The sequence below is a fragment of the Spinacia oleracea genome, chromosome 1, assembly GCF_020520425.1.
Source record: "Spinacia oleracea cultivar Varoflay chromosome 1, BTI_SOV_V1, whole genome shotgun sequence".
NCBI classification, from domain to species: domain Eukaryota; kingdom Viridiplantae; phylum Streptophyta; class Magnoliopsida; order Caryophyllales; family Amaranthaceae; genus Spinacia; species Spinacia oleracea.
The window spans coordinates 134,117,726-134,139,613 of record NC_079487.1 but is presented as its reverse complement, the minus strand read 5'-3'; the positions used below and the strand labels follow the sequence as shown (position 1 = coordinate 134,139,613).

Genomic DNA, 21,888 nt, shown 5'->3' with positions numbered 1-21,888 from the left:
TGGAATGCAGTAAAGCCACAGTAATGTCATCATAAATAATAATCACAAGATAAATCAGTTGAATTTTGAAGACAATATTTCAATTTTCAACCACACATAAATTCGTATGAACTTTGATGCCTTAGATCTTGTCTGCTCGTAAAATATAGCAAAGTAGCTGCCTTTATTATGAAATCAGACTCTGACAACTTTATCCGATCCCGCGTTTACGCAAAAATGTCAGCATTCCAAGATCTAATTTTCACAATCTTGACATGAACTGCATTATAAACTTGTATAATGAAACTATATGTTAGAGAAATTAGGTTTTACGAGTTTGTAACTAAATCTAACAAAATTGAGTAACACGAAAAACAAACATCTATATTAAACCAAAAACGCAGTCAAACTGCGAAACCTCAGTAGAAAACACTACAAATGATTCACCATACAAAATTTAGGGGTAACAGAGTTTCGAATCAACATGAGAAATATTCTGTTTCCAACCACAAATGCGAACAACTGACTGAACTCACACAACATAACCTAGATTACATACTATCAAAATTCTGAAGGAGTTATGACATCGTCTATCTTCAAAATCATCTTCACAACCTGGGTGGCTAGCAAAATCTGTTGCTGCTTCCCAATCAAGGTCTCGAATACATTCTGCTCACGCATGTCCGTTGTGCCAACGTCATTGCAATCTATGCCATAGGTAGTATTGTTGTCCTGTTTAAATCAAAAGGCATGGCAAAAGGACTCGGTTAGGTTTTCCTGTTTATCGGTAAAAATGAAGCAATCTTCCAATATTCTCCACATTTGAACATAAATTCAATGTAAACCCAAAAGTAGGCTCGTTCAGTATCACTATCATTTTTTGGTTTTCAAAGTCATGATTTGAATCAAGAACCAAAAAATAGTCATATCTATAACTGACAACAAAAAACTGGAAAACTATTTTTTGTGATTTTCATACTTCGGTTTTTAGTTATGTAAAAACAGAAAACCGGAAACAAAAAATGATACCGAACGGGCTCTTAAGTGATAAAGCAAATATATTGTGGCGTGTATACACCCTTATATCCCATCATATAAGGGGTTTGAAGGGACGAACTCCGTCAAAAAGAATTAATAAAGTTCTACCATGGAATTTGGACCCGCACCCTTTCCCTATAGGCTATAATTCAAACCCTGTGGGGAAAAAAGATCTAATTTATAAATTCACAGGCTACAGCAGGTGTATGGCCACTAGGAAACATGCCAGAAGAGAACCCTGCTATATTTCCATACTTGTATGGCAACGTAGAGAGTTGGAGTGATTAAGGCCCCTACTACTTTAAAAGGCCATGAGACTATGAGAGTGCCCTCATATAAGGATATGCATCATAGCACTTTCCTACTAACAACATGCATTTCGTACAATCAAGGGAGAAAAGTATCACGCATGCAATTATGCAAAGCATACATTATATTAGAAGGGAGAAGGAATTTTCAACACAAAAATGAGACGTGTCATTAATAAAAATGATTATAACACATTGACAAATAGGAAAAATATCCACTTCCCATGTGATGTGCAATATGTTAAAATAATACAACCTTCGCACATAACTACATAAGGTTGGTGGATCAAGAAAATGAAGGTTAAACAGCAGGAACCTTAAATGATGAAACAGGGTTTTTCTCAGATATATTTTGGCATCGATTTTTGTAAATAAATTGGCGTTATTGTAAACAACAGCAGCAACACAGGCAAACAAGAGTCAAGCAATTCTTAAAAAAATGGCATGATCCACAATCAACTAATATGATAGGTATATGAAGCACCACAAAACCAACTGACCTTGACTTGCTGATGTTTTACTGCAGACAGTGTTTCAATAGGCTGAAGACCACTGTTTTCCGCAAGTGCCATGGGAACTGCATCTAGAGATTCAGCAAAGGCCCTGATGGCATACTGCAGAATTCAAGACGGGAGTTAAACATAAATGTAACATTAATAATTCTAAGAAAAACTACTATTCAAATTAAAATACCTGTTCAACTCCTGGGAATCGGTCAGCACCTGCCTCTACAGCAAGAGAGCAAGCAATTTCAGCAGATCCACCACCATACACAATAGAATTGTTGCGGATAAGGTTTCTTGCAACACAAAGTGCATCGTGGATGCTTCTCTTTGTCTCTTCAATCATCATTTTGTTACCTGCGTCAAGGATGATTGAACAAGCATTTATCACACATATCATTAGTAGCTAATCATCAATTGAACAGGTCAAAACCTCAGTGAAGTGGTGTAGCTGAACATGCACTTACACCAGCCAGATCAGGAAAATGAGATTAAAATGATCATAGTAACAATTTAACTTGGGCGAAATACGACTTCGCATGATGATAAATGTATGAAATGTGAACTGACTGCGATGAAAAACAGAGAAATGAACCTACCACCACGGATGAATATGGTTACTGCCTTAGAATTGGCACAATGTTCAATGTACAGCATTCGGTCTTTTGTTGTACCAAAAGCTTTCTCACGAACCAACCCAGCCTAAAATATCAAGATTAACGTCAGGACAAGAAAAATAAAAGCCATATGAAGAACTTCACTACAAAACGTTAGCATGCATTTTATCAAATACTGACTGCCACCAAACATTAGTCTACAAATAAGTATGTAAATGCAACATGTGGAGTGAACAATTGAAATCACATTAATTGGGGAACTACTGAACTACATAAACTATCAAGTCAAGACATCAGGGTACACGTTTTTAGCGTTGAAAAACTATAAACTTTTAAGCAACAGAACATTAAATGTAAGAAAAATAGTACAAATTAAACTAAAAAGAGACAGGTCAATGTCAAGAAATATAAAATAAAAAGAGACCAGGTATTGCACACTGCTAGTTATTAACTCGTTCAAAGTAACGTGTTCTTCCGGGAAAAAAAACATGAATTTAGGGCGTAAATGGAGAACAATAGAAACCAAATAGACAAGGACCATTAAGAGAGTAAGACTGTAAGAGTATCCAAACATTACTATGGATTTGACCCATAGGCATCCCTTAAGATCAAGCATCATGTCCATGGTACTAATAGCAATGAACTTAACAGAAGCAGATCAGAAGGCACAAATACATGGTTAAAGTATAGCAAGTAGACCTCTATACATAATCAAATTATTATCATGTATTTATCCTCTTCATGGATTAGTCGCATTTAATCAAAACAAAGCAATTATAAGAAAGGGCATCCAGGCCCCTGCTATGGTGAGTAGCGACCAAAAAAGTCTTAATAGCCCTTCCATAAGGTATTGCCTAAAACTTATGCCTTGGCGGCTGTTGTTACAAACTCTGAAACCCTTAAACAAAAACAGAAATTTATTATAATGACAAACTACATACTAATAACTAATCCAAACAGAAAGACCAGCATGCTTGAAGGAGTTGCGTGTTCGGGTCCAACAAAGGAGATTAACAGAGTACAATATGACACAAGTCACTTTGACAATTGTTATGACATCAAAGGCCAAGAAAACCAAAGATATGGTCTACGAACAGAAATCATAAAGCTTAAATGAAACTACTATTTAACATGCTTTAGCAAAAGAGGGATTCATACCCGTCCCAGCTTTTCAGGGGTCAGTTCTTGAAACCTTGGGACAATTCTTCCACCTAAAAATACACAGAATAACCAAGTAAGTAAAACCCATACAAGTAAATAAAGGTTAAAATTAAATATTCTACAACTAAAGGTATCGTTGCACACCTGTGGCAATTGCAATAAGTTCCAGCTCAACACCACCAACCCATCTGACAGCAGGCAGATTCCTATGCATTAACAAATGATTTGCTTCATCATCGAATCCCCATTGACAGATAACCAAGGTTGCACCGACATCCTGTAACTCACAAACCCAACACATGAGAGATATTCATCACAAAAGGCATAGCCTAGAAAAAAAAACAGCCACTCCCTCTAGACTCTAGGCATCTCCGCCATCAAACAGAAAAAGGCATGGAAAAGCCGATAACTCACAATCCAATCAGAGGAAAAAAATTCCCAAAACATAGAGCCAAATGATTCCACCAGGATAAAAATTTAGTTAAACAAACCAACGAAGCATTTTAATCCAAAAGGGGGAGTTTGCTACATCAATTTTTTCCAGCAAACTAGCATTATGACCCCAAAGGATTTACAACCATGCATACAAGCTTTGGCTTCCTTGCACATCCCTAACCGAAAATGGGTTAGCACATGGAATATTGGAAATAGTTTAGGGTAATGTGAAATTAACCAGAACAACTTAAGTGCCATCATATAAAATAATTAATAACAAGCACATTTACCATACAAATATACTAACCCACCTTGCACTGTTGAACCATTTTATCAAAGTACTGCTGCTCTTGTTTACGTAATGTCTCAAACTTCTCCACAGTGTCAATGTCAACCTTATGCTTGGTTTTTGGCTTAGGTGGCTCAAATGGGCAAGTTAAAATTGCTATATTAGCATCTTGAATTTGCTTCGGCATTTGGGGATGGCTCATGTCCTTGTCCACCACAATACCATAGATGAGTTCAGTATCTTCAAGTTTACCTCCCACTTTACCCTCCACTTTAATTAGATCAAGATTAACATCCCTCCGCTCCAAGTCTGCAACGGCCATAACGGCATTAACCGCAATCTCAGCCAAACTGCGCTTACAGCGATTTACACTGAAAAAAAAAGAGGCTTTTTAAGTTCCATGTTCATTAGGGGGGAAAAAACCACAACCATATACATAATTCATGGAGTTGTAGTGAGCAAGATAGCCAACATATGAGGAAAAACCCATTCTCTTGCCAGATGAATGAGCAGTGACCAACTCCCACCGACTAAAGCCAAGGACATGCCCTCTAATATCCACGTGCTATTCTTATACTAGATTATTCATTACACCAGATTGACAAAAGTGCAATATAGAACTTATCCCATAGGAAAGCTGCAACATTTTACAATAATATTCGTCTTTAAGGGAAAATGTCCGTTTAAATCACTACTGGTGATCAACTCTCAGAGAAAAGCTCTGTCTGGGTGTGGAATTGTCACAAATCCAACATGATAAACAAATTAGAAAGAACCATCAAAAGTTATTAATAGTAACTAAAAATCCTCAAACCATATATCAAGAGAAAAACAAACAACAAATCAAAGTGTAGCTGACAATTTAGTCTAATGACCTAATCATGTTGATTTGGCATCAGCTAAAAGGTAAACGTAATGTTGAGGATACAAAACAATAGTTTGGACTGAACAAGACATAGTGGATTGGACATGAGCAATACTGCCACAAAAAGAAGTAATATTCCTGATGTCCCTAAATCAAGGCCCCAGTTTATTAGAGGCCAGTTCAAAGTAATTACGCCAAAACTTCATATCTTTTACTAATAAAACTTTTACATCTCAACCATCCCAAACTATTTTCATTGGAGTTCTTATAAAGTTGTAATGAAGAGTAAATGAGAAAGCTCAAATTTTACATTAGTAAATTCAGACGATAGAAACAAGGGTAATTATAATTTTAATTTCAGGGTATTCTGACCCCTATCCCTTCCCTCCACTTCATTCATCTCAGTATCCATCTCCTGCGACAGCATGCTAAGAAGAACAAAGGCTCCCTTGTTTTATCAAGACTCAAATAATCTCAGTAAATAAAAATCAAATAGAATAGTGGTTAGCACTTAGCAGCCATAAGCCACATTACAAAACAACAATTCATGAGAAAGATAGATGAGCATACATTTTCGAGGACAAAGTAGTCATGCATGTCTGGATCAACGGCTCAACATTTGATTTTCCAAATTCAAATTTATGTGCGATTTTTTCCAAATGTTCAACAGCAATCCGAGAAGCCACTTCATATCCTTCTGCTATTCTAATAGGATGAATGCCACGATCTAAGAGATTTTCAGCCTGTTCTAAAAGGGAACCAGCCATGACAACTACTCCAGTAGTGCCATCACCAATTTCATAATCCTGACTACAAGACAACTCAACCATCAACTTTGCAATTGGGTTGTCAACATCCATCTGCTCCAAGATAGTAGCACCATCATTTGCTGAAAACAAGGACAGAATCTCACTGTAAGAATCATACATTGAAAAACAAACAAACTGTATTTGACATACCATAGAACTTCAAAACATGCCTACTACAATGAATTAACAATTACTACTATAGTACTATTAATTGTGGCTTTGAGATTAACTTCTACTGTGATGGTAACAATAATAATACACGTAGCATCTACACATCACTATACCTGCCATAATAGGCAAATTAGAATCCCTTAAAGACTAGAAGCTGGCCCTCCATTGAAAGGAAAATTGAAAATAGATGTCCATCTTGAGACATTATGTTCAATTAGGCTAGAATCAGATGACGGTCGAGGTCACTGTATCATAACTTAACACACACACACACCCCACCCGCCCTACCCCACAGCAACCTACTAACCCTCCTCAAGCAAAAAAAACATGCTAGATATTTCTCCAAATGGTTCCTTCGGCATTGATCATAATAGAACAAATGTTCCTATAAGAGGGAGACAAAGTTCAATTGCTCTGTAACTCCATCAACTAAAACCTGGACTTAGAGGATATATAAAACCTAGCCAATCTCATACAGACATTACTTCTGATTTCCTAAAGTTAAGATCTTTTCCACTTGAACTAAATCACATAATATTACTAAGCCCTAATCAATCCCTTTTTAAATATCACCAGACGGAAACTGCCAATTCAAGGGTTGCATAATACTATGGAGTAATCAATAAGAATCCTACACATTAAGCTAAGTGAAAATTCCCAAACCAAATCCCTAGTACTCACATCTGATTCAAATTCGAACAAAGAGTGAATATCAGATCACAAAGTAACCAAAAAACCCTAATTTGAAAACAGTAATTGTACATAATATCTACTACGAGAAGAACACAAATAGAGAGAGAAGTAACTGATCGTGATTTCCCCATCAGGAGATTGGAGCATCTTGTCCATGCCCTTAGGGCCGAGTGAAGAACGAAGGATACGAGCAACAGATTTTCCAGCAGACACATTAGCTTTCCCAGCCTCTAATCCGCTCAAATGACACTTCGATTCCTGCTCCTTCATTATAATGAACTGCCTCCCAAATTCATCAATCGCCGCGAACGCCATTTTATTATTTTTCGAAATAGATCAGAAACAAAAGTAGCAAATTTGAAGAATTGGGAGAGAGAAGCTCCGAGAATGGGGTAGGAGAGATAGAGCAGAGATCAGTTACTTAACACAACCCCAGTAGGGATTAACAGTGTATTATGGATCATCCGGCCCATTTTTAAGGTTTATGACCTAAACCCAACACTAACTTTTCTTTAATTTTTTTGTTTTGGTCGATCAATTCAAACTTCAAAGTGGTATTTTTAAAATTTTCCGAAGAACAGAAAATGAGTGATTTAATTCGATCTCGGGTTGACGACACTATACCCTAATTAACTTCTACTCCGTATGCAATGAATCTTAAAATGCCCAAACCTAAAACCCTAAAACATACATCTGAATCCAAATCCAACCAAAAAAATTGAACTAAAACCCTAATTTTAGAGCAATGAAATGCAGAAAACAGAAGAGGAGAGAGAAATAGTAACTGATAGTAATGTCGCCGTCGGGGGACTGGAGCATCTTGTCCATGCCTTTAGGACCAAGCGAAGAACGGAGGATGCGAGCGACGGCTTTACCGGCGGAAATGTTGGATTTCTGAGCCTCTAAACCTCTCAAACGAGTCTTGTTTTCTTGCTCCCTTAGAATTATGAAGGGCCGTCCGAACTCGTCGAACGCCAACGCCATTGCTGTGAACTGGTGATGGGATCAGACGAAGGAAGAAGATGAATTTGAGGAGAGAGAAAATGAGAAGAAGCTCCGAGAATGGGAGCGAGACTGAAAAAGAGTGAAGGTGCCAACCGAAGTCTACTTAAAGCAGCGGGATGTACTGCAGTAGGGATGGACTTTGGTCGGGTTTTTTATGGATCGTCCGACCCGTTTTTTCCCTTTCTTGGACCTAATCACCCAATAGGCCAATACCCATTTTACCCAAATCAATTTATTTTTCATTTCTTTTTGGATATTTTTGAAGCGGAAAATACAACTACTTGTATAAAACCGGAGTACTATATAGTATATTGTTACCCAATAATTAGGCTCCGTTCTATTCGCCTTACTTTCTCTGCATTTAGCTGAACTTATTTTATCTGAAATGAAATTATTTGTGCGTGAAAATATGTGAAAAACTTATTTTATCTGAACTTATCTGAATTTAACTGAACTTTTTTGAATTTAACTGAACTTAACTGAACTTATTATAAGAAATCAATATAAATTATCATTGCAAACAATGAAAGCGTAGAGCATATTACATGCACCCGGGTGCACGGTGCACCTCCCATTTTCTCCTTACATACAAAGAGGAAAAAAAATATGATAAGAATAACCAATGAGCATAAAAAATACCATTGGGTGAACGGTGCACCCGGATGTACCCAATAATTTTCAATGAAAGCGGGGTTGAAGTCAAATAAATATGAGTTTCTTCACTAGAAGCATGTCAAATTGTCAATCTACGTTGAAGAATCGGAGATACTCCGATCACTACTCCTGTTCATGGGTGATTATAATATAGGGTAATTTACTACAAAGAAAATTACTAGTAAGGAAATTTTCTATCTACCATTATGGTATTTCGTACCAATTTTGTTTATTGGAGATTGTAATTGTTTACAATAAAGTTAAAATGATATTGTTATACTACTAAAGTCATATGAACTTGTTGCAAAGAAATCGAACTAATGTGAGTAATATTTTTGTTTATATTTAGGAAACCAATTATGTTATATCTGAAATTTAAGGGCTTTGTTTCATCGCTCATCTCAAATCGCCCAAAATCGTCTTTGTTCAAACCACGAAATGCAAAGAAATCCCTATCAGTGTCATGATTGTTGAACTATCATACAGAGTATAAGCTTGTACTCCGTACACAGAACAAAGGAGCATGGAGGATCCATAAAGTGCTTAAATTCACGGATTTAGTACGAACCCTAGAAGATTCAACGTCAGATACCAGTAAAGATGACATGGGTTGGGTTGGGTTGGGTCGGGTTTGGGACGGGCCCACGCCAAGTCACATTGTGTCATGTCGGGCCGGACCGAAAAGTTCAAAATAGGGACCAAGGCCATGGTTTTTGTGTCAGGCAAGACCTGTCTGTCGTGCCTGATCCCAATTTTACTAAATTTAGCGTGTCTTCTCGCGCTTTTTTTAAAAAAATACGGCTTAGGCCTGGCCCACAAATTTATGCTCGTGTCGGGCCGTGCTTTTTTCGTGCCCTTGTCGGACCGGGATTTTTCGTGTCTGTGTCAGGCCGGGCTTTATCGGGTTGGGTCAGACCTCGCCTGGCCTACATCCATCTTTAGATACCAGACAGTGATTAAACACAAGTTCATTTGCACTAAATGCTCAAATTCACAAATATAGTCACTAGACACAATACATAAAACCCAACAGTGAATTATGCACAAAGTTCAGGCGACTCTCAACAACTTAACCTACATTAAGCACTGTTTCTGGGTAGAACAATACCACCTTTCTGCATTCTACAAATCTAATCTGACAGTGCAGGAACAGGAAGTTACAGAAAACACCTTAAAACAGATTGGTGTTTACATCTTTGATGAAGTTTTCTCTCCAAACAAGCTTCTCAAGTATGTTCCACATTCGCAAACACATCACCTGAAAAGTACAGAACTTAATCATACGGAATTTGGATGTATGCAGCATCACACACGAAAGGAACATCAGCGTACATCCCAGCAAGAGCACATCTAATACACTCCAGAACGGTGAACAGGAAACCGAATGCAACAGCTGTCCAAAAGTGCATCCCAAACTTGCCCCAGTACACGGCCTTAGGCATCCAACGACTGATAGTACCAATAACCTGCAAAGAAATCTCGAGCAACATTCCCATCACAACGTGAAACCTGAAGAAATGGGGCCACTCCTTTCTCCTCACGACCCCTAGGTAAGCAACGAAGAAGTACGCCATGAAAAACCAAGGTGGTAGTCTCCCAATCGATCTAAGGAAAGGGTATGTCAGAAACTCGAGATCCTCGAGAAAGGGATGAAGATGATAAGCTGTTTCTGCATACATCCAGGTCTCGTGCAAAGGCATCAGATAAGGAAGGCAGGCTAGGGTTCTCCACCAAAATTGAGGCTTCTTCATCATTGGAGGAAACCGGAAAGTATAAGGAACATCCTTTGCTGCTCGAGGTACTATGCTGTGTGCTCTCCTTTTAGGTAGAACGGGAATGGTGTGTGACAACCCACCATGTTCTCCACCCAAGAGAGGAGTTGATGAAGATGAAAGATGAGAGGACAACAAAAACCCTGCCATTTGTTGATGTTACAGTCAGAAATAACAAATGACCAAGCAGTGAGTATGATTAGCTAGCTCCATATGAGAACCTATCAAGTTATTTAACCCGGCATTTCCAGGCATTAACTGAACCCAACAAATGAGATAAGATTATCGAGTCTTTTTACTTGTCAAAGCATCACCAAAGACCTTACGGCCTGTTTGGTAGCCGACCTAAATGGTGTCAATGGGAATGAATTTGTATGTAAATTTGTAAAGAAAATCAATATTCATTCCCATGGTAATGCTAATTTACTCAAAATTATCGTTTTTTCTTTATAATTTTCCATTACCATTCATTACCATTTGGGGAGTGGTATTAGGTGGGAATGCAAATTTAAGAAGAAAAACACCAAGTTTGAGACAAAATTTCATTACCATGGACATTACGATGTTCTTTTCTTGCCAAATAACACTTAGATTTATTGTCATTCCCACCATTTATTACCAACTACCAAACGGGCCGTTAATGTCAAACAAAGTTGAAAAACAGGATAAAATTGTTTACCTGTGGGATAACGCAACTTCAGCCCCTCACTTGGTCGAAACAAAGCTGTGACATTGGTTAATGCAGCCTTTGCAGGCAAAGAAGCAGGCCTTGGCCAGGAAGCATGACAAGAAATAGGGTTATATGTTTTGGAAATCATACCGCATCCATTTATGATCATCCTCTGACCTGTATCAAGAGCTTAAAACACCCGAAACAGAAATTTTCAAACATCGATCAAGAAGGCATACATCTAGGGAAGACTGGGATGAAAAAATATCAGTATGACAAAAATGAGATTATAGTATGAATGGCAAATGGCTGATGGGAACACCGCAGTTCCATAAATGAAGGCTACAAATTCAGGATGAATTTCTGTTAACAAGGATTCCAAATTTTGTAAAACTTCAGTAGTAATGCCAAATAATCACAATACATCATGAATTTAGGGAAAATCAAAGGCATTTCATCATACCATCTGACAATTTATCAAGTCCCACCATACAAACAAAGCTTCAAGTTAAAAGGCAACATAAAAGTTCTAGAAATTACACTGAGCAAATCATATAGAGATGTTTCTACTGCTGACAGAAACTATCTATCTACCCATCAATGCTTTATCTCCCGGATGCAAAAAAAATCCAATATTTTCACAAAATTTTAGACCAATGTAAACAATAATATGCTTGCTTAAACTACCAAAGGGCGAAATTTTGAGCCCAAATCAAACTACCCACTTATATTAACTTGAACACAAATGAAAATTTCCAGCATTGCTGATTGAATTACATCAAATAATACTATACAACAATAATCAAAAGAAAACTAATTATTCAGGGATGGCCATGAAACTATATTCCACAAATTTGCAGACTAGATAAATGTCGTCATATTTTCCACAAAATAATAGCATCATTCCAACAGATTACAGGTATAAAGCTTTGCTAATTCATACACTACAATGAAAACCCTAATTGACAACGAAAAATTGAAATTCTCCAGAATAATTAGAGCATTTATAGAGAGACAACGAAAGAGGGGAGAGAAAGAGAGAGCTTACCAGTACGAGAAGAGTGCAGAAATGGTGGTTGATTCTGGTGTGATAGAAGAGAAAGAGGAAGAATGGAAGTTAGGGTTTTGCGACGAACACAACAACATACATGGTGATTCTGGTGTGATTGGGGATAGGACTCACTGGACTGACGGAGAGAGATAACCCCTAGCCGTATAAAGATTAGCTAAATTGGGGATCTTTTATAAATTAGAGAAAGGTAAAGGCCTTGTTCGACAATTAGAGTACATAAGATGATAGAGCATATTTTATCCAAAAGGTCTTGCGCGCACAAGGTGTACAATAAATTTATTGTACACCAAGATAACTTTTATGCAGTTTTTCGTAATTTTAACCTATTTTTCTGTAACTTTTATATTATAAAATTAAAAAGTTGATAGATAAACATTTTAAAGTGTTAAATGATCAGGGCCGGTCCTAGGGCAGGGCATAAGGGGCCGTCGCCCTAGGCCCCATGGAAAAAGCCCAAATATCACTTTAGCCAATTAAGTTATAAAATAAAAAACATACCCTGCACAATTGTACATGAAGAACAATGTAGCCCAGTGGTTTGTTCCAGTGATTTGGTACGCACATCAACCTGTAACGCAGGTTCGATTCCCACGAAGTGGGCAATATTAACAGTTTTTTCTCTAATTTGTTTGTTTCTTACTTTCTTTTTTGCGCAAGAACGACAAAATATATTAGAGGCCTTAGCCTTAAACGTCGACTTCCAGCAATATAGCAATTATTTTTTTCTCTAATTTGTTTGTTTCATACTTCTTTCACCTCGTGATTTTTTTTTTCCGTTTTTGTTATTTCTCATTGCTAACTACTGCAATTATATTATATTACCCGATTTAAATCAATATGATCACCAAAAACAAAGCCATGTAAAATCCTTATAATCCTTATTTTTTTGTTTTAATTTGGAATTTAGAAGAAAAAAATTGAGTTTTTATTTATTTCAACCTCCTTGCTAAAGCTCTTAGATGGTCCACTACTACATCATTGTTGTTTCATTTTTAAATTTAAGTATCCCTTCCTATTTTATAATAGTGTAAATTTTTTTTGGTAGTTTAGTTAGATATAGAAAGTAGTATTAAGTTTTAAAAAGCGAATACGAATGATTTACATCATTTTTCAATATAAAAAGTACATTATATCTACGAACAACTTTTTTATCCCTGTACCTTTAAAAGTACAGGCCTCAAATTTTTATTTCGCCCAAGGGCCACCAAAAAGTCAGGGACGGCCCTGTAAATGATTAATTTATACATTATTAGTGATTTTGAAGAAATAATTTTTTATTCAAATGAAAAATTTATCATTAAAAAATAGATAACTTTTACATATATAAATGTAACTTTAAAGCATTTTAAGTCAACTTTTACTTCGGTGTACAATATTTATTGTACACCCATTGTAAATAAGAATTTGTGTATTTTATCAAGCGGTCTAACCAAATATTTTAGCGTTTTTTAGAAGTACTTTAATCATGCATAAAAATAACTTTGTCATGATTATTACTTGTATATAGAGAGAGACAAATAAAGCAGCGGATAAGTTTGCGAATGTTGATCACTTAGTTAACACTAGTATAATAGTATGTCTATAAAAACTTGTAATAATTTGCAATTACTTTCTATTCTTGACAGTAATCACTTAGGAATAACCCTTGAGTGAAGGGTCTCTTACTCGTATAATGATCGGATATCATTTAGTTGTTTAAATTTTATTTTATTTTGACAGAGCTTAAAGAAAGTTTAAAGTCTTATGGTGTTGAGAATAACAAGTGGTTTTTGTCTTGGATTTTAATTTATATCAAGTTTTAGTAAGGTTATGTTGAACATTTTTCTTTTTTTAAAGGTAAAGGTAAGATAAAGGACATTACTTCACTGGTACCTCGCACAGGCATTTTCAGCCGGCTTTGCATGTCAAACTCATTGGAAGTGAGGGGATAATAGGGAAAATCCTCACCTCCAAATAGCCCTTAAACCCTAGTGGAGTTTGATCCCATAACCTTGAGATTATGAAGCCAAACCTTTACCACTAGGCCAAGCCTTGCTTGCTGAAGTTATATTGAACATGTCAAAACATCTTTTGTAAGAAATATTAATTTGTTTTATCGCATACAATATATACAAATATGCTTGTATAATAATGTCAAAATTGAAATTGTACACAAGTCGTGCTAGAACGAAACTTTATTCTACCTTTGGTTTTTTTTTTTTTTTTTTTTGGTGTTAGCACCCAGTTTACCCTTGGGACTAATCTGGATTCGGCACGATTGAGTTTTGGGCGGATAGGTTTCTGTCCCCTCTAAATTATTGTTGTGGAGGATCGAACATGGAGTCCTCCCTACCAAGTTCAGCCTTAATCACCACTGAACCAACAAACAATTGGTTCATTTATTACTTTTTTATACATAGTATTTGCGAAAGTTGTTTTAAAAGGAAAAACTAACCTTACATTTAAGGACTCGAAAATTAACACCCCTGTTTGTCATGCTTGAAATAAATATATTTGTATACGTATTTTCAAACACATTTTGAGCTTTATTTAACAACAATATACTTGTAATTTATTTGAGGAACCAACACAAAGAGGTTAATTTATTGCATAGCCTTGCAAGATCAAAAGTAATACATTTCTCACCATGCACTTTCACAATGTTACAAAATCAATTACATTAGGCCAACTCAAAAATAAAACAATGAAAAACCAACTATTGTGATTCCGGCAATGGTAGACATCTCAAGAGTAGTGGATGATGCACCATTCTTCTTGGGAGGTGTTGTGGCGTCAGTGGGGTCGGTCGGGGTGTCACTAAACACCCCTGGAGAAACGGGTCCACCGACGGGGCCAGCCTCGGCGAATCCACCACCACCACCACCTTTAGTGGTGGTAGCACCACCAGCATCTTCTCCTTCGGTGCCAATTTCTTCACTAGGGCTTGGGGCCACCGCAGTTTTGGGAGTGACCGCCGCTGCTGTCGCCGCCGCCTCGCCGAAGGCTAGCCCTAACAGAACAAGAAAGACTAATGCAGCAACTTTCCTAGCCATTTTTTTTTGTTGAAAAATTTGTTGAGGAATGGATGATGCTAGGAGGATTCAAAGATGATGCAATTTGTAACAAGTTTGAGGGGGATTGATATAGTTAAAAATAAGTGGTTAATTTTTCAAGGTACGTGTATGGGAGTTGCGAAATTGTAGGAATACCTCAAATTAAATTGGTTATTTACTTATTTGTAAATGTAAATGGATAAAAATCGTTGGAAGTAATTTAACCATAGAACCATAAACAATCCTATTACTAAAAATAGATTTTACTAAATTTAACTTTTGCCTATCATATTACACCGTGTGTCCGTACCTAATACTTGACCCCTCGTGAATTTGTGATTGTTGTTATTTAAAGTAAATAATGCTAATAAAGTAATGGTATGAGACTATGAGTGATCATTTGTAGATTATGATATAAATCATTGATAATATTAGTTTGTGTTTGTTATCGATTAGCAACTTATGGGAAATGCATCATAACCATGTCTATTTTCATATCAATTATGTTAAGCTAATATATGGGGTTAAACCTTTTGGAATTTTCACCGTTAGGGACGTATATCTTTTTTTTTCTCCGTTTAGGACCTCATTTCTTTCTCTGGTCCAGTTTAACTAGTGTATTTTGAAATGTTAGATCCCTGGGTTAAAAAGTTAGGTCAATAGGTTAAAAAATGAAAGTAAAATAGTAAATATTACTCCCTCCATCCCAGAATAGTCGTTACACTTACCTTTGCACAAAATTTTAGGTGATAAGTGGTTGTTTGGTTATAAATTGTTATTTTATTGAAAAAGTAGATGTGATATGAGTTAGTGAGTATTTTTTTTAATTGATGAGATAGGGTGTGAGGACAAAAAAAAACATTTAATAGTGAGAGAGAGACAATATAGTATGGGGTCATTCCTAATTTAGAAGTGTAACAACTAATCTGGGACAGACGAAAAAAGAAAGTGTAACAACTAATCTGGGACGGACAAAAAAGAAAGTGTAACAACTATTCTGGGACTAAGGGAGTATCTTTTAACACAAAATCTTATTTTAGGCCGACGTATATCCGTTCTATTGGAATTATTTTGACTGAACTTATATTATCTGAACTTATATTAACTTATTTTTATCTGAAAAAAAAAATTATTTTGTCCGAAATAAACTTATTTGTGTGTAAAAATGTCTGAAAAAAACTTACTTTTGCTAAACTTATATTATCTGAACTTATTTTTGCTAAACTTATATTATTTGAACTTATTTTGTCTGAAATAAGTCGAACAGAACAAGGCCTAAATATCGACAACTTTTGTGTAAGATCATTTAACCGAAAAAACCGCTTTAATAGCTTAACTAATTGGCTTTATTTCAAAAAAAAAAAAAAGAGGTTTTATTGCTAAACTCATTGGTCATATTGCTTAACTAATTAGTTTCATTCATTAGCAGAGAAGTATTCTTGCTCTAGTGGTTGCAGTCTTTTACTTATCAAAAGGTCTCGCATGCACAATATGTAAAATAAATTTATTGTGCACCAACATAACTCTTACTCAATTTTCTTTAACTTTTACTCAGTTTTCTCTAACTTTTATATTCTATAGGGTTGAGTGTGGGTGTGGGTGTGGGTGCATGTGGGTGCAGGGTTTGATCTTTTCAAAACTATTTTTGAGTTCTTGTTTTTTCTTTCAACTCCTGCACCATCGACTCCTTCTCATTGTGTGAAAAGGTTTTAAATTTAAGTGCTTAGCTAATTAGATGAAAAATATGTTATGTACTTTTCATATTTGGTAAAAACTAAACTGAAACATATTTAAATTTCCACTTTTCCTTCAATAAAAAAAATACCTTTAAAAATAATCATTTTTACTTAACATTCTCGCCCCTACAACGTAAAATTCATGGCTCCGCCATAAGTTCCATTGCTTAACCGGAAATAATTGAAGGGGAGGCAGTTTGATGGTTTTGAGGTGGGCATTTTTTCCGGCGAGGTTAACGGGTGTATTCTATCTTAGAACATTGTATACTAGTCTTATATGCACGCGATGTGTGCGGGATTATATAAAAACTCAAAATTGTATTACTACTACTCAAAATTGGATTATATAAAAACTCAATTAAATTAATTTCACTCCAAAAATTGAGAACTCATTGGTTCCACCTGCATAATATAACATACTCATACTACACAAAGTAGATCTTCTTAAAACTTTGTACAATACCAAATGATACAATTATTGATCAGGAAGCTTATTACATCAACCATCAAAACAGAGTACAAAAAAATGAGGCAAAAAAGAGGAAAAATCATCTGGGCAGACCTAAGAACTTCGCTAAAAGGGCCATCACTACGAACTTGCTTCCCTTTATCTTCGCTAATTACAGTCTCCAATGCATCAATCAGATGATGAGGTTGGAAAAAAAAATCCTTGTGCCACATACCTATATTCAATCATTTACAATCAACCACCAAAAAATCAAACCTAAAAAATTCACAATTTCCATCATAAAAATCCAACAAATTAAGAAATATGGAAAAATAACATATGCAAGTTTCCTTTAGATCTTCATTTAAACCCCTAACCAAACTGGTATTCTGTTAAGGGAGCTATTTTTCCTGGTTGCAAGTTTCCTTTTGTTAAATTAAGCTTCCAAATTTTTCTTTAGCTTCCCAACGGAATTCTTGGGCTGCATTTGACAGGAGATTTCAAGGTAGCTCTACCTGTTTAGGTAGAACATCGAAATTTGCAAAATTAGACCTGATTATCCTAATTGAAACAAAACCTTTGTACTTAAGGTTCATAACTGTGAGTTTGACCAATCTTTCATTGTCCAAGATTAAACCTAAAACATTTTATGATCAATCTATAGAAGGTGTAGGTCCTATATCGCTCTGCCCAGTTTCCAGACCTTGACAGAGAGCTGCTGCAATAGGTTAGCCTTTGGTTTCATCTTAGTTTTCAAATGCATGTTGTTATATCTCCATATGATTTTGTGGTTAAAGTTATATCTCCATAATGTTTTTTAGGTTAAAATTATATCTCCATACGTTATTCAAGGACCATTGTCTTATTCATGAAGTTCAGAATTCATACCCTTGGCCTTGCAGTTCTAGTCTTTCAGGACTTAATTTCAGAAACTGCATGTATGAAGTACGGTTCTTGATATAACAATTAAACCCTATATCTTGTCATGAAACAATGCCTAGCTGATATTTCCATCAAAAGTAGTTGCTTAGCCTAGCTGTTATTTCCATCAAAAGTAGTTGCTTGTGTACCATTATATCCCCATTGCTTAAAGAAACCCAATCAGCTTTGGATGAAGAAGAAAAGAAAGAGAATATAAACATGAAAAGAAAAGTTGAATACATTGTTTTTTTGACATGCTTCCTTCACAACACATGTGACATGATAAGATTTGGTGGTGTTCCTGTTAACATTGAGATTTTTTTGTCTTTGTTTGCTGTTGCACCGTTTATTGTACCAAGCGTGGTGGGTTTTATTCATGTACAACGAAGTTTGATCAGCATTATATTTGAAAGCACCAAGCCTTTATTGCTCGTTTAGATTCGGTTACATTTTAGGGGTAAAATATGTTAGCTTTTTGTTTTGCTTCTACTTGGCTAGTAGAGACTGTATGATCTGCTAATTCAGATTCGTTTTGTGATCTAAATAAGATGGATTATAGTGTAGAAACATCTCTAATTATATAAGAATTCTAATGTGAAGTAGTAAACCCTTATTCTGTCTATATTCAATCATTCATATAAATAAATTAAACCAATTGAGTTATTATTATTTACTTAACCACATATATTCACAACTATTAATCATCCATTAAAATTTGAAATTGGGAAATTGAACGGCAAAATACAGTCAATAATACTAACCCGACCCTTCTTTCTGATCCAGACTCCACCTTGCCGTCACTCAGTCCTCGAACCCTGCATCGTCGAATGCCCACCCTGATTCTGATCTCTATAAGCTTTTGGTCTATGCTCTTTCACACCCTCTCTTGCTTCCTATTTTAGTAAAAAAATTCAAAAATTCAAAATCTCTATTACTAAATCAAGCTCAACTCAAATCAGTGTCTGATGCAGGCTCAAATCAAATCAGTTTCTGATGCATGCTCAAGTTAAATCTAAATAACAGTAATAACAAAATTAAACAATATAATTAAGTGCACTTAAATACCTGTCCAACTGCACTTAGTAGTATTACATCTGACTTTTATTGCTGCATCTATAACAAACTAAGCACTTCCTAAGCAGCCAACCACACAACCATAATCATTTTCATTCCTCAAAAACACTACTACGATTGCAGAATTACATTCTAACTCATTCTCGTTCTCCTCACCGCAATTATAATCACTGCATCTATGACAAAAACAAAAGGAACAAATCATCAATTTCTCAACAAAAATGGAAATTTCAATTAATTGGAGAGAGAAAAAGGAGACACTTACAATACTCGGTAAATCTTCGACGAATTTTTTTTCCCCTATAAACAAACATTCAATCAGAAACATAAAATTATCAACAATATTGAGCAATTAAGATCATAGAACACATAAATTACCTTCAAAAGTAAGAGTTTTGAGTCTAATGGAGACTAAAACCAGAGGAGCAAATACAGAAAGTGAGAAGAAAGAGGATGAAGATCCTCTGCCATCTTCGAAACCGCTTCATCAAACTAAAAAGTTCAAAATTTCGACAAAAACAATGCCGCAAACTGAAAATTCAACAATGTTCATCAATATCATACGATTAAAACTCCAATTTTAAAACTCAAATAAAACCCTTTATCAAATAAAATTCAAATTCAAAACAAAAGGGAAAATCATAACAGTCACACTCATGCATCAAGTAAGTAATTCAACAAAGCAAGTACATTATAGAAGACGCCGCTTTTAATGCGTGAATGAGCAAATCAAAATTACGATAAACTAAAAGAGGAAAATCAAGAAGTTTTGTGCAGTTTGATCTGCGAGCTTCTCCACCATATATCTCAAACATGTCAACAATGCTGGTTCTTACGAATATATCTCAAATTTTGCACAACATCAATCATCCACAGAATAGAATGAGGAGAGAGAAGGCTTACTCATCATCATTGACGTCATCATCACTGGTACACTCTAAAGTTCGATCGGGCACTGGAAAAACAAACAACAACAAAATCGCATCAAACGTCAAAAATGTTAGCTCGTTTTGCTCGTAGTTATTCGCGACAATTTCTTCAATTGAATCGAGAAACCACAAATATCAGTTGAAGACGAACGAATTCGAAGGAGAAAAAAAACACGAAGAAATAAAAAGTTGGGAGGTTGCTCAAAAAGCGGACTCAAAAAAACTTGATTTTCCTTGTATAATGAAATCTCCAACATGAGCCTATATATATAATTAATTGAAAATAAGATAAATCCAGATCCATAACAACAATTGACAGACGAAATTTTAAAGCAATTGAAATATTAATCAAAAAAACTGAGAGATTGAAAGAAATAATTGCCTTGATAATTCGACGGAGATAATGAGGGAAAACGAATTAGGTTGCCGAGAAGTGGACTCGATCTCATGATCTCTTCTTTGGAGCTTTCTCTCTCTTTCACTTTCTCTCCCTATGAATTAATGGGGGAGATAACAGAGTGTCGAAATGGAGCGAAATTCCAGGATATCCAAAACCACCATCAGATTTCTAAGAAACCACTGCCGACACGAAGCAACTATTAGGGTTTTGGGAATAATAATAGAGGAAAATGAAAATTAACGGCGTAAAAGAAGAAAAATGCAAGGGTTTACCTTCGTGAGTTGATAAAATGACAGAACAATCCTCGCCGTTCTCCTCTGCGCATTAATCTGCGTTCTCGGCATCATCGCCGTCGCAAGAAGCGCCTGGCTCCGCCGCTTTGCTAATGGCGGTGTTTCAGATCCGACGAACAAAGAAGCCCTACTTCGCCGACCAACACGCCGGTAAACTCTCCGGTAATGATCTAGAATTTACAGGAGGGGAGAGATATGAGGAGCAAAAAATTCAAAAAACTAAAATGTGAGAGAGGAGAGAGAAAAGAGAGATGAAGAAACGGTTGAATGTGAAGAGGGAGAGAGAGAAGAAAAGTGAGGCGGGAGAGAGGCAGGCCGCAGGTGAGAGGAGAGAGCGAAATGTCGAAATCTAACCCTAGAAACGAAAAATCAGCAAGCCCGATAAACAACATAATGGGGGTATTTTAGTCATTTACATGGGGACACGAAAAGTCATGTTACGAAAAAGCCCTCAGCTGTTCCTTTATAGAATAGAGATACACCCTGGGGTACCGTACACCCTCTCACGTTTACTCATTACATGTGTAGAGAAAATACGATAAGGACCACCAATGGACATAAAAATATTCTTGGATGCGCGGTACACCGGGTGCACCTAATAATTCTCATGCCTATTTATCTACTTGCGTAGTATATGCAAGTGTTAACTTCACAATTTTCCCGGTTCTTTAACCTTTAAATAATAAGTTTTGAGTAGACTTAATCATGTACAACTTGACCTAAAATATCACCAAGTTTGAGTAGAAATTCTGTAGCCGTTTTAGGTCAGGCAAAATTTTAAAACTTTTTGGGCAGGTTTAGGCTTGTGTGGCTACATCCACATATTAGGTGGTGAGTTTTAACGGTTTATAATTTTCACCCGAATATCACCCGATCCACCTGCGAGTGATGAATGGGCGGAATACGGGCAGGTGACGGATGGACTGAGTGGAGCGGACGATGCTCCACCCGATCAAAATCCCACCCATTTCCATCTCTAATTCTGATGAAGAATTCAGAGACATTGTTGGAGAG

At 36.0% G+C, this 21,888-nt stretch overlaps 2 protein-coding genes across 2 annotated transcripts; both read right to left on the bottom strand.

Moving 5' to 3' along the window:
• Positions 1-342: 342 nt before the first annotated feature.
• Positions 343-7,961, bottom strand: LOC110793631 (T-complex protein 1 subunit epsilon). Its single transcript, XM_021998529.2, has 9 exons — positions 7,654-7,961; positions 5,766-6,084; positions 4,353-4,701; positions 3,751-3,883; positions 3,604-3,656; positions 2,428-2,530; positions 2,019-2,185; positions 1,826-1,939; positions 343-711 (listed from the first exon to the last, which is right to left on the bottom strand). Exons 1-9 carry the CDS (start codon positions 7,850-7,852, stop codon positions 541-543), a joined length of 1,608 nt encoding a protein of 535 aa, XP_021854221.2. The 5' UTR covers positions 7,853-7,961; the 3' UTR covers positions 343-540.
• A 1,519-nt stretch (positions 7,962-9,480) lies between these two features.
• On the bottom strand, positions 9,481-12,213 carry LOC110793621 (protein TIC 20-I, chloroplastic). Its single transcript, XM_021998521.2, has 3 exons — positions 12,018-12,213; positions 10,979-11,158; positions 9,481-10,442 (listed from the first exon to the last, which is right to left on the bottom strand). Exons 2-3 carry the CDS (start codon positions 11,136-11,138, stop codon positions 9,802-9,804), a joined length of 801 nt encoding a protein of 266 aa, XP_021854213.1. The 5' UTR covers positions 11,139-11,158; positions 12,018-12,213; the 3' UTR covers positions 9,481-9,801.
• Between the last annotated feature and the right edge of the window lie 9,675 nt (positions 12,214-21,888).